General features: G+C 35.1%; 2 protein-coding genes across 6 annotated transcripts; one reads left to right on the top strand and one right to left on the bottom strand.

Moving 5' to 3' along the window:
• The first annotated feature begins 5,024 nt into the window (after nt 1-5,024).
• Nucleotides 5,025-6,928, top strand: LOC137242482 (uncharacterized). 5 transcript variants are annotated; one of them, XM_067769769.1, is made up of 5 exons: nt 5,025-5,089; nt 5,161-5,301; nt 5,393-5,781; nt 5,856-5,984; nt 6,048-6,928. In XM_067769769.1, exons 2-3 carry the CDS (start codon nt 5,208-5,210, stop codon nt 5,725-5,727), a joined length of 429 nt encoding a protein of 142 aa, XP_067625870.1. In that variant the 5' UTR covers nt 5,025-5,089; nt 5,161-5,207; the 3' UTR covers nt 5,728-5,781; nt 5,856-5,984; nt 6,048-6,928. The 5 variants fall into 5 exon arrangements, 2 of the variants coding, with proteins under 2 accessions (XP_067625870.1, XP_067625869.1); XR_010950256.1 differs by having other exon boundaries at nt 5,036-5,332; nt 5,385-5,781; XR_010950255.1 differs by having other exon boundaries at nt 5,036-5,332.
• LOC137242481 (uncharacterized) lies at nt 6,817-11,842 on the bottom strand. Its single transcript, XM_067769767.1, has 5 exons — nt 11,416-11,842; nt 11,213-11,350; nt 11,047-11,148; nt 10,800-10,975; nt 6,817-7,162 (listed from the first exon to the last, which is right to left on the bottom strand). The coding sequence occupies exons 1-5, from the start codon at nt 11,646-11,648 to the stop codon at nt 7,137-7,139; spliced, it is 675 nt and encodes a 224-aa protein (XP_067625868.1). The 5' UTR covers nt 11,649-11,842; the 3' UTR covers nt 6,817-7,136.
• Nucleotides 11,843-13,178: the final 1,336 nt, after the last annotated feature.

Below are 13,178 nucleotides of genomic sequence, written 5' to 3' on the forward strand. Positions count from 1 at the left end.
CCTCTACATTTGCTGATTTCCTCGTTCGCATCTTCTAGACGCTTCCATTTCCAGAATCACTAGTTGGCCATCATCTATCAAATTTCTCAGCTCTAACTACAATTGCGCGATTTTATAGCTTCTCTCATTGCATACTTTCGGGAGTATCTCAGATATATGCATGTGGTTGTGCGTTGCTTTCATCTGCGTGTACCTACATATGTGTAGACATAATGATGGATTTGTTTATGTAGATACATAGTCACCCCTATTACGGTTGTCAATGTCAACCATAACTTCGCATCGTCGTCGACATCACGTCGTATCAACATCAATGTCACGTCAATGCATAATTGGTATTTACTAAGGCAATAGGGGGACTCATGATAGCATATAAACTTATAAGGTGTAAAATTATATCCATTTACACACGCGGTTATATGAACGCACCTAGTAATACTCTTGATAAACTTGATTGTTTTTCAGCTGTATTATTGCCAAAAAAAATTTTTTGATTGTTATACAAATTAAAAAATGCCAACATTAAGTGAAAAATCAAAACTAAAACACCTTTACTTGCTGATGTTGGACATTTCTGATGAAAATGTCGGCTGTAATGTCTGCAAGGTTGCATTCCTTTGAGTTTACCGCGTTTACACAATGAAATGTGCGCGTAAATTTATACAAATTGTGTAAATGATTTTTCATACAAAATTTGACAGCTCGTTTACGCACTAGATAAATGTATACGTTTACACACTTTATAAGGCATTTATACGGTTACATGAGTACCCCTAATGTATTGATGTCGACGTGATATCGATAAAAATACGATCCCTAAATTTTTGACAGTTGTTTATTTACAATTTTTATTGAGTTAATTTTTTGTTTAGTGGACAAGTTGTGGGTCTAAATAACTGCTGAAAACTATTAGTGCACAATTAAGCATTCGGGAAAATTTTAGAATAGCACCCCCCGAGTTCGGGGTAAATCTTGGTATCAAATGAAAGAGGGAGTTGTCCCAATCACAAATATATATATACTTTAAGGTTCGCAAACTTATAATTTAAGTTATTTGTTGTAAAAGTTTGCAAATTTAGCAAATTTCTATAGCACTTTAAATTACAATTTACACATCTTTCAGAACCTTAATCCACATACATATCTATATAAATTGGCAACGATAAACTTAAATTGCATTTTTGTATATTTCACATTTCATTTTTGCATTGTTTTTACTTATTATAATTGTTTTTATTAAATCAATCGCGCTTTTGTAGCAACATGCACATTTATACATATATATATTTTATTGATGACATTACAAAGCTGTGCTGCCACATAAACAAAAAAAAAAAAACAAATATAAATATTACCTTACCATCTTTCAATTAATAAAGAAAAAGGAAAATATATATTCTTACTACTCATTTTGAAAAGTTGAAACACCTTTCCGCGTGTTCCGCGTGAAAGGTGGTCTACGCAGAATTACTGTGCATGGCGCAGCGGGTGTTGGATCATAACAATAAACATAAGAGTTATAAGGTAATATCAGCACGTTTACGAATGCAAAAAAGACTAGAAAAGTTAAAGATATATACACATCAGATGAAAGGTATTTTTATGAGTTATTTTTCGATTCTGCACTTGTTCCGTTTTTTAGATGTGGCAGCACAGATTTGTAATGTCATAAAATATATATACGTATACACATATAAAAGTTGTATAGAAATTTGAAAACTTTAACAACAAGTAACTTTTAAATTATAAGTTTGCGCAATTTAAGTTAAACCCCGAACTCGGGGGGTGCCAAACTAAATCGCTGCCAAGCATTCCGGGCAAAATACACACAAGGAATTTGTTTACGAACTTTAGTGAATATATTGTAGATGATTGGATTTCTCCTTAGTACACCATTAGCAACTCCCTACTTCCCAGAGCGTGGTGCACTAATGGAAAACTTAATCGATTTCTGGAGGGGTATCAAAATACCCGAATTGACCTCGGTATTAATAATCTGAAGGCGGAAATAAAAAAATCCTTGAAATTTCACAAAAACCTTTTAATGAACCACTTGAAAGCTTGCAACTGTTTTTTTTTTCGCAAATATTTCCTAACGCAAGTAAAATTTTTATATTCCGCCTTCGGATTATTAAAATCGAGGTCAATACGTGTCATTTGGTACCTCTGCTGGGGTTTTTGGACATGTTTTAGCAGTCGAACGCTGCCCTAGAACATTACCACAATTCTACTAAACTGATTGTTTATTTTGACTATTTTCTGAAATTGAATAAAAAATAAATAAGAAGCATAAAAATCATAAAAAAAGCTTATTTTTTTGAATTTTTAATAGCTGAATTCTGTATTGCCGCGCTTGTCGTCACCAAAAGCTGTGTCGACAAATTTTGTGTCGCGTCACGTCAACACAACTTCAACATTGTTTTAGCCAATACCAAAAAAGCGTCAACACTCGTCAATAGTTATCGACGTTGCAACGCCGATACCAATTCATGAGCGTCGACACTTATAGCGTTTTATTTTCTGAAATAAATTGTTGCCTAAGTAAATGGTAACTCCTTAATAGTGTTACTCCTACCCCAGAAAATTGTTAACATTTATAGTGCATACAAAGAACATTTCATTTCACCACATTCACTCATATCATAAGTCACACAAGAAGATTGCGCATTGCGCATGTAAACAGTAGATCATCTCTTTTTTATGGGCAATTCTTACGTCATTTGCCTTTAGCGCTTGGTTTTTCGCTCTTTCTTTCATTCGCTCAAACAGTCAACTGTGACGTAGCTGCGCAGAACAAAGCAATTTTGAAATCGTGAATGCGCAATCTGGGTTGGTGATTTATGCACTCATACTAACAGAAGCTACCATCCGGTGGCAAAATCCTGAGCCAGATAAATAATTTTGCATGTAAATACAACAACAACGTTTTGAGCCAGATAAATCCAGATAGAAGTCTGGTTAAATTTGTGAGCCAGATAATTTGTTAATTACTTCTTTTTAGGTTGGCAACGCGGCTTTTAATATGCCTACTTTTTCAAAAATAGATGTAGCTGCTTAGCCTTTCGCCGTATGAGTTAAATGAAAAATAGCGGCGACATCTGCCTGTCACATTTCACGTGTGCGAAAATTTCACGACATCTGATTCTCAAGTCTCTCAATGATCCAGAGCATTCCCGTGAGAATTGAGCGTGAGCCGGAGCTGTAAAACTCACTGAAGGACGGCAAGAGTATATGTGGAACTCAAGAGCGAATTTAGAGTTTCACAGAGTTGCACTGCCACACCGCCATTTTATACAGGGTAAAAGTGTAACGTTTTTGCATTGCGAGCAGGCAACAATTTTCACAAAAGAACGAAATACCCCGTAAAGCCGTGGCCTGTTTTTTAGAATAGAACAAGGACCCTTGCGCGGCGCACAAAAAGCATAACACTATAGCCAGAAAAGAAAACGCTATAATTTTCTCACTATTGACAACCGTAATGCATACAAGCCCTGCAAAAATTGTTGGATTACGTGTTCCATTTTCTTCATGTTGGAGTACTCTACCAATACTCCTTTGCAATGCGTTTACGGACCACCATCAGCCGATATTGCTCGTTTTTTAACGACCGTGATCACGACCCTTGAGAAAACCCGAGTACTTTATAAATAATGTAAAGATACTCCTTTGGGAGTTTAGGACTGCTCCAAATCTAATCTGTATTCATACAAAAAATGTGCTCCAATTAACATTGCGATGTCCTAGGAGAGGAGTAGGTGATCCCACTCTCGCTTTGTTTGTGAGTATTCCATAGAGTACATACGTGAGAGTATTATCCAAAGTACTTTCACTGTAGTACTCCATGGAGCACCCACAGAGGATCATATGCTAAAGTACTAAAAAGGAGTTGTGTCGGAAAGAACTATCGAAATGAATTTAATTTAAAATGAAAGTAAATGAAGAGGGACAACTTTTATATTTTACACTACGAATATTCTTATGTTATTTAGCATTTGCGTGAATAAAGAAACTAATATAATACGCACACGCATACGTAAATAAAGAAACTAATATAATATGTATACATAAAACCAGTGCGCTGTTGCATTTTATCAGAGTTGCCAAAGTAAAATTTTTTTATTAGTTATTTGCATGCAATATTTTACTTTTGGCAACTCTGTTCGATCGTCATCGTGTCGTAATCACTGTCGTTAAAAAACGAGCAATGATCGGCTGATGGTGGTCCGCAAACGCATTGCAAAGGAGTATTGTTAGAATACTCCAACATGAAGAAAATGGAGCACGTAATCCAACAATTTTTGCAGGGGAAACGATGACGATCGAACAGAGTTGCCAAAAGTAAAATATTGCATACAAATAACTGATAATAAAATTTTACTATGGCAACTCTGATAAAATGCAACCACGCACTGGTTTTATGTATACATACTATAGTATAGAGAAATATTAGTTTCTTTATTCACGCAAATGCTAAATAACATAAGAATATTCGTAGTATCAAATATAAAAGTTGTATTTCCCCTCTTCATTTACCTTCATTTTAAATTAAATTCACTACAATAATTCTTTCCCACACAAATCCTCTTTAGTACTTTGGCATATGATCCTCTATGGGTGCTCCATAGAGTACCACAGTGAAAGTACTTTGGAAAGTACTCTCACGTATGTACTCTATGGAATACTCATAAACAAAGCGAGAGTGGGATCACCTACTCCTCTCCTAGGACATCGCAATGTTAATTGGAGCACATTTTTTGTATGAATACAGATTAGTTTTGGAATACTCCTATCTCCCAAAGGAGTATTCCTTACATTATTTATGGAGTACTCGCGTTTTTTGAAGGGAGGCGCTGCTTAGCATCGGTTTAGAGATGGCAGCACCCCTCGGTGTTGCTAATATTCGTAACCATGGTACAATTACCAGGTAGAAGCATTAGCAAAAATGCAACCCTCCCGTGTATTTTGTTGTTGCCGCTGGAACATAAACTGTCAATCGGTCTTTCAATTTTTGTTGTCAAAAGTGATGGAAGAAGAAATGTCATTTGTAATTTTTGTCAACAAACCGAAAACTAAAACAGAAAATTAACTGGTAAATGTTAGTTTTCTGCCCATAGATGAATCTTTGCCGCTCACGAAATATATTCTTTCACACCGACGCAGCACACGCAGTTGGCAAAATTCCAATTAATACAATTAACATTGATTTAATGTCAATATTTGGCCATAAATTATATGGGCCAAAGGGTATTTGGGCACTTTATATACAGAGTGGATCTGGACAAGAGCGTGGTATACGTAGTGGTAATGTACCTGTACTGATTTGGTGCTGCATGTAGGCTATTTGCCTTAACAATTTGTAGTTATCTTTCTGATATTTGTTTTAGTTTTTAAGGAAAACGTGACCTACTGGCCGAATTGTATTCGGATTTAAGCCCAAAATATATTGGATTTACAACACCGCCAACAGGAACTGGTGCTGCATATAACGGTAGCGAAAGTGATGGGGGACTTCAAAAAAGAAGTACACGGCACCGCGAATTGCTTATATATACTACAAGTCCAGATATAGGCGGTAGCGATAGTGAACTTTTGACTGATGCAACGACTACGAGACGTACACGTAACCAGGCAATATCGCCTTCACCGACTACATTAGCTGTAGCAAGTCAAAAGTTTATAAGTCCTATTGAGAAATTACTTGTGCGAAATTGTGAGACACAAAAGTAGTCCGTAAATGGATTAAATCGCATTGGACTTTTTGCTATAAAAGATATACCAGCGGTAAGAGCGCTTATCTCTAGCTTCAAATATATATTAAGAGTGTTAAAAGTTATTGTTTAAAATTTATTTTGTAGGACACAGAGCTTACCTTCAATTATCATTGGGATGATCTGTTGGGTAATGAGATAAAAGTTTGTTTATGTGGTGCTGTTAAATGCGCTGGTGAAATTGGTGGCAAAACAAAAGAAGAAAGACCTTTTAAAGTGAGTTGTAACACAAAATTGCATAAATAATAAAAAAAGATAATATTCATTTTGGTTTTACAGGAGCATTCCACTATAACGGACGTCAGTAAGACAAAATCAGTTCATTAACGTAAAAGAAAACCCCTAAAAAGGCTGCGAAATCGCGTTGAGGAAGATAGTGGAAAAAAGATAATAAAAAACGTTCGGTAATTGTGCAGTTTAGGGGCCCCACCCTAAAATTTGTCCTTTTTTTTGAGTGAGGTATCAAAAGACGCGTATTCACGTCTAGATCAATAATCTGAAAGCGGAAGTTATTTTTTTTTTACCCGTTCAAAAGATAATAACGAAAAACCGCCACGGTGATGCACAATTTTTTTTGTGGGTACCACAGAACAACAACCATATGCAAATCGCCAACTTCAACTGCAAATATCTCCGGACAGAGATACAATTTTTCTTTTTCGCCTTCGGATTATTGTTCTCGAGATTAATACGCGTCTTTTGATACCTCACTCAAAAATCTTGGCCCAACTTTAGGGTTGGGCCCCCAAACTGCACTACTACCAAACGTTCTTTGGTTAACGTGAAGATGGCTGAAGAAGTTCCAAATGCAACTAATACAAGCAGTGAAATGACAAATTTGGAAAAGCAAATTGAGGACAACACTACTGAAACGCCTACCGCTCATGACGAAAGGAATTATAATGCTGGTGTAAAGCCATAAAATTGCTGATGCGATGGAAAACATGAAATTGTACCTAGTATGAAGATTAATGAAAATGCAAGCTTACTATGTAGTAGGGCATGTTTTTCTTTCAATTATTTGTTGTTTGTGTAATTAATTCGAAGCTTCCTCACAAAATGTTTTTCTGAGTGTAAAACTCATTTCCATTTGTTATTAATATGTTTACATACTTTTTGATTTCACAATAAATTTAAAATATCACAATTTCATTTCACAGAAAGAATTTTTAATGTATTAATTCGTAAAATGTTTGAAAAAACTGCGAAATATGAAATTTTCACAACAAATTAAATTCGTGTTTCTAACAACCAGGAGGCTTTTGTATCAATTTAGGTTTTAGGCCGGATCTGGTATCGTTACCTGCTATGGCAAAAGTTCGGTTTTGAGTGTTTCCGTATCGGTTATACTCCGGTTTTGGTTTCTTGTCATTCCCTTTTTTCTATGTATTGCCCTGAAAATAACCATAATTTTAATAATATAATAATAAGGATATAAATAATCCAAAAGTAAATTTATCTAATATATAAAATTCTTCTGTCACGGTTTTAGAGGCTTAACTCCTCCGAAACGGCTGAACCGATTCTCATGAAATTTTGTGATCGTATTGGGTAGGTCTGAGAATCGGCCAACGTCTACCTTTTTTTCGCTACGTGCCTAGGGTCTTGAGAACAAAACGTGGACCCGGGTACCCCTAGAATGTGTTTATACAATATGGATATCAAATGAAAGCTGTTGATGAGTGCTATAGTACAGGATAATTTTCATACCCCTGGGTGACTAGGCTTTCGAGATATAGGCCAAAACGTGGACCCGGGTACCCCTAAAATGTGTGTGTATTATGGATATCAAATGAAAGCTGTTGCTGAGAGCTCTAAAGTTCATTGTTATATTCGGAGTCGCATCAACCTAGCAGAACTGATAAATATGCATGCGAAGCCGAAATAAAGACAAGAATTAATAATACCCACATACCTATTTACATACGTTCTATTTATTTGCCTGAAATTTCGTATATAAATTTGCCTATATTAGTATTTACGATGCTTTTTTCCGGGAAGTATACCAGAGACGGACTGGGACTGGGATTAGGACTAGGACTGGGACTGAGACTGAGACTCGGAGTGGGACTGGGACTGACACTCGGAATGGAACTGGAACAAAATACATACCACCCTCTGGGACTGGCAATAAGAGATGAAGAAGAAACTTGAGAATAGAGAAAAGAGAGGAGACTGAGAAAGAGATAGAATGAGTCGAAGATGGAGATAAAGCGAAAAAGACGGAGGGAGGAGTGAATAAAAAGATTAGGAAAAAGTGTAGAGGGGTAGGGCAGAGTTAGACGGAAAAAGCTTATTAAAATGTATGCAGATAGGCCAAATTTAGGGCAGAAAAACGTCTGCCGGGTCTGCTAGTAATATGTAAAACATAATTGTCTATCAAATTTTTCTCTTGGTGGCCCTGATAAGGGCCGTTTTGCGTAGGTATAATTGATTCGCAATTTTTTCTCTTTGGTGGTTAGTGGTAGCCCTGATAAGGGCCGTTTTTCGTATATATAGTTTTTCAATCACATTTTGGAATCATATTTGAATCAAATGTGTTTACTTTAGGTGATCAAAAATTTATAATAATTTTTCATTCTGCTTTCTGAATCTTGTATGAATATGTATGTTGACTGAATAATGAATTTTATACTTGTTGAAATTTTACTTTTCATTAAAAATCTTTTTTTTTTCGCATACACATATTTTTTCATGAAGATAAAAAAATATATATAAAAATTTTATTATTTATGCAGAAGATATTCATTATTCAAGACAAAAATAATGTAATGCTGCTTGTGAACGAAGATTTCCCCAACCATTTCTCTCCTTCAGCTTCCCAGAAAATACATAATGATTGGACAATACATAGGTTGTGAGCTATTTGAACCCCAGGTAAGTGAAACTATCTTGACATACCTGGATACGGCTTCAACATCCCGCAGTCGCAGGTGTATAATATAAAATTCTTCTGTCACGGTTTTAGAGGCTTAACTCCTCCGAAACGGCTGAACCGATTCTCATGAAATTTTGTGATCGTATTGGGTAGGTCTGAGAATCGGCCAACGTCTACCTTTTTTTCGCTACGTGCCTAGGGTCTTGAGAACAAAACGTGGACCCGGGTACCCCTAGAATGTGTTTATACAATATGGATATCAAATGAAAGCTGTTGATGAGTGCTATAGTACAGGATAATTTTCATACCCCTGGGTGACTAGGCTTTCGAGATATAGGCCAAAACGTGGACCCGGGTACCCCTAAAATGTGTGTGTATTATGGATATCAAATGAAAGCTGTTGCTGAGAGCTCTAAAGTTCATTGTTATATTCGGAGTCGCATCAACCTAGCAGAACTGATAAATATGCATGCGAAGCCGAAATAAAGACAAGAATTAATAATACCCACATACCTATTTACATACGTTCTATTTATTTGCCTGAAATTTCGTATATAAATTTGCCTATATTAGTATTTACGATGCTTTTTTCCGGGAAGTATACCAGAGACGGACTGGGACTGGGATTAGGACTAGGACTGGGACTGAGACTGAGACTCGGAGTGGGACTGGGACTGAGACTCGGAATGGAACTGGAACAAAATACATACCACCCTCTGGGACTGGCAATAAGAGATGAAGAAGAAACTTGAGAATAGAGAAAAGAGAGGAGACTGAGAAAGAGATAGAATGAGTCGAAGATGGAGATAAAGCGAAAAAGACGGAGGGAGGAGTGAATAAAAAGATTAGGAAAAAGTGTAGAGGGGTAGGGCAGAGTTAGACGGAAAAAGCTTATTAAAATGTATGCAGATAGGCCAAATTTAGGGCAGAAAAACGTCTGCCGGGTCTGCTAGTAATATGTAAAACATAATTGTCTATCAAATTTTTCTCTTGGTGGCCCTGATAAGGGCCGTTTTGCGTAGGTATAATTGATTCGCAATTTTTTCTCTTTGGTGGTTAGTGGTAGCCCTGATAAGGGCCGTTTTTCGTATATATAGTTTTTCAATCACATTTTGGAATCATATTTGAATCAAATGTGTTTACTTTAGGTGATCAAAAATTTATAATAATTTTTCATTCTGCTTTCTGAATCTTGTATGAATATGTATGTTGACTGAATAATGAATTTTATACTTGTTGAAATTTTACTTTTCATTAAAAATCTTTTTTTTTTCGCATACACATATTTTTTCATGAAGATAAAAAAATATATATAAAAATTTTATTATTTATGCAGAAGATATTCATTATTCAAGACAAAAATAATGTAATGCTGCTTGTGAACGAAGATTTCCCCAACCATTTCTCTCCTTCAGCTTCCCAGAAAATACATAATGATTGGACAATACATAGGTTGTGAGCTATTTGAACCCCAGGTAAGTGAAACTATCTTGACATACCTGGATACGGCTTCAACATCCCGCAGTCGCAGGTGTATATCGGTCAAGTTTGTTTGCGAGTTAGCTGTGGTTCGACTAGCTCACTTTTGCATGCTTTCTTCCCATGATGAAATAAGATTATTATGTAGTATCCTATTTTGAATGAGATATGAAGAATAAATGCATTATAATGGCATTCCAAAATGATTCAAAAATCTCAACCAAAACGATTGAAATATATTCACGAATATGATCAGAAAATGACTGTGAAAAGCAGTCAAATATTACTCTAAAACTATTAAAGCTCAATTTTACAATGATATCAAATATGAATAAAAAGCGTTTCGAAATAGGAATCATAAATGATTATTCAAGAATAATCACATTTATGGTAAATTTTTCTCTAGACGATACGTTAATTTTCGAACAGAAAATGCTTTTAAATTTGAACGTTTTTAATCATATTGGGGTATGATATTTAATAATTTTTTGATCAAAACTTTCAATAAATACTGGGTGGGAACTATTTTGTTTTAATTTGTAATGTTGAATACCTAAATGGTTTTAAGCCCAATCCCAAGTTCTATGCACAAATAAAAGCTATGGTACTTTACTCCTAAGTTCTACGCATGCCAATTAGTATATATACAATACAAGGTAACGGAAAACACTTACCACGTAGCAACATCTTCTGCATCTGTCCTTCTGTAAAAACAGACTCCACGGCAGACATTACGATGGCCGTGTTGGCAATATTTCCTTTCAATTTTTCATTCTCCTCACGTAGCTTAAGATTTTCCACCCTCAAGCGGGTAATTTCTGATTCCATTGCACACTGGAGTAATATTTCACTAAATAAATTAAATTTATATGAGGTATTAGAAAGACTAAAATGTAAAGTGAATAAACTACGGGAACTTACTGCGTCTGGGTTTCACAGCTTATTTGTTGAACATCATGTATATCCGTTTGTGTGCTGCAGTTTTTCCGTGCCAAGTATTGGCTTTTCGCTCCAAACGTGTCACTTAAACAAAAAAACCAAACATGTAGAAGGGACTTTATCAAATAACTTGCATATATTATCTTACTTTTCTTTCATATTAGAGATGAAAGGTTCACTTTGTAGCGGCGAAAGTATTGTCCGAAATTTTGGTAGATCACCGTAGGAATTACGGTTGGGGACGACGAGACAACTTTCGTTTTTAACAAACTCTTGATTAGTACTCCTAAGTCATAAATAAAATTATATTTCATTTTTTATCTTGCACCAATCGGGAAACTGAATACTTACATAAAAGCCGGTAAATATAGCGACGGAGTGGAGTTGGGCATCAAATTTACTCTTTGCGCTCCCACAATTAGGTCAGAGGCTTGAAAATGGAGCGAGCAAATGAAGCCGTTTTGCGGAAACTTAACGCCACAAGCCTTTTCCCAATTTTTTCTCTTCCTTGGATCTTGCAGGACTGTGAAAAGCTTCACACCCGCTTTCTCCCTTCTAATATTGCACAAACAACACTTTCCCATATTTAAATATGCACAAAACACAAGTAAATTCTGTTTTCTTTCTTTACAAAAATTTGCAAAACATTTAAAAACCACTGCGTATTAAGAAATTTTCACATCAAAAGTAAATAAACGAAAAATGTAAACATAAACAAAGTTTGACATTTTATGACCACCTTCGAATGAAAAAACATGTAAAATGCAACTCTGATGCTTTTACCTGGTAATTGTACCATGATTCGTAACAATATGTTTTTGAAATTTGACAGCTAGTGCGGGCAGAACATCGATTATTTTGCGTAAATTGTAATCGACCACAGAGTCGCTCAGTAAATTGCACATAATGTGGGTCCAGTTTCGATGAAATTAAAAATAATTCCTAATTTCGTTTGACAGTTTTCACATAACGAAATTAGCTAGTTTCGAGCTAATTTCGGCTGAAATTAAGAATATTCCGAAATCAACTTGATTTTGGTGCCGTGGAGACATATTATTAACTTGAATTGTGTCACCAGATGGTAAAAGTACGCTTACACAGCCACCTATAAACTCAAAAAATGCAATGAGCTGATGAAATCGGCCGGGCTAGTGTTAAAATTGCAACCAATTATCGGCCGGCAACTTTTTTCTTACATTTTACTTTTTCGCAAAAATACGCTTGCCTTCATGCTTTTATATGCTTATCCCTTCTATACTCAAATTCGAATGATGTTATTTGTCAAAACATGGACAAGTATAAAATATCAGATCATGAAACGATAGAAATAAAAATTAATACATCAGCACCATATAAAATGAGAACAACAAAAACAATTACCTCATGGGAGCTTTATAATAAAGAAAATCTACTTAACTTGTTGCGCGCATGCAGTTTTGTGATAAATGATTCAACCAGTATAGAATCCCATTTAGACATAGTAAACAATGCAATTCTACAATGTATGACAGGATTAACATTTGAAAAAGTAGTGAAAGTAAGACTTATGAATAAGTGGTATGATCATGAGCTTACACAATTAAATAAACTTAAATATAATCTTTTAAATGAGTCTAGGAAAACAGGAAATTGGGACGATTATAAAGAAATAAACAAAAGATACAAAAAACTTATCAAAAAGAAAAAGGCGAAATATATGGAAAACAAAATCTTAATTAGTAAAAATAATAGCAAAGAAATGTGGAAAAATCTAAAGCAAACCATAAACCTAAAAAAAGATCATCAAGAAATAAACAAAATTCAAATATTAGATAAGCAAATCGAAGAAAAGATCGAAATTGCGAATGAGCTCAATAACTTTTTCGTAAACAGTGTTTTAGAAATAAACCAAAGTATCGAACATTTTGATTTAAATTTAACCGTATCTGATAGCAGTTCGACATTCAAATTTAATAAAGTTGTAGCAGATGACATTGTCAAAATAGTTCGGCTATTCAAGAACAAAATTGGTGGCAAAAATCTTTTATCAGAAGGAGTTTTAAAAGATTCAATAGAGTATACAGCTTATTTTTATGCAAAAATTATAAATGAAAGCATGGAAACAGGCATTGTAC

Source organism: Eurosta solidaginis, chromosome 2 (assembly GCF_040869045.1).
Source record: "Eurosta solidaginis isolate ZX-2024a chromosome 2, ASM4086904v1, whole genome shotgun sequence".
Taxonomy (NCBI): Eukaryota; Metazoa; Arthropoda; class Insecta; order Diptera; family Tephritidae; genus Eurosta; species Eurosta solidaginis.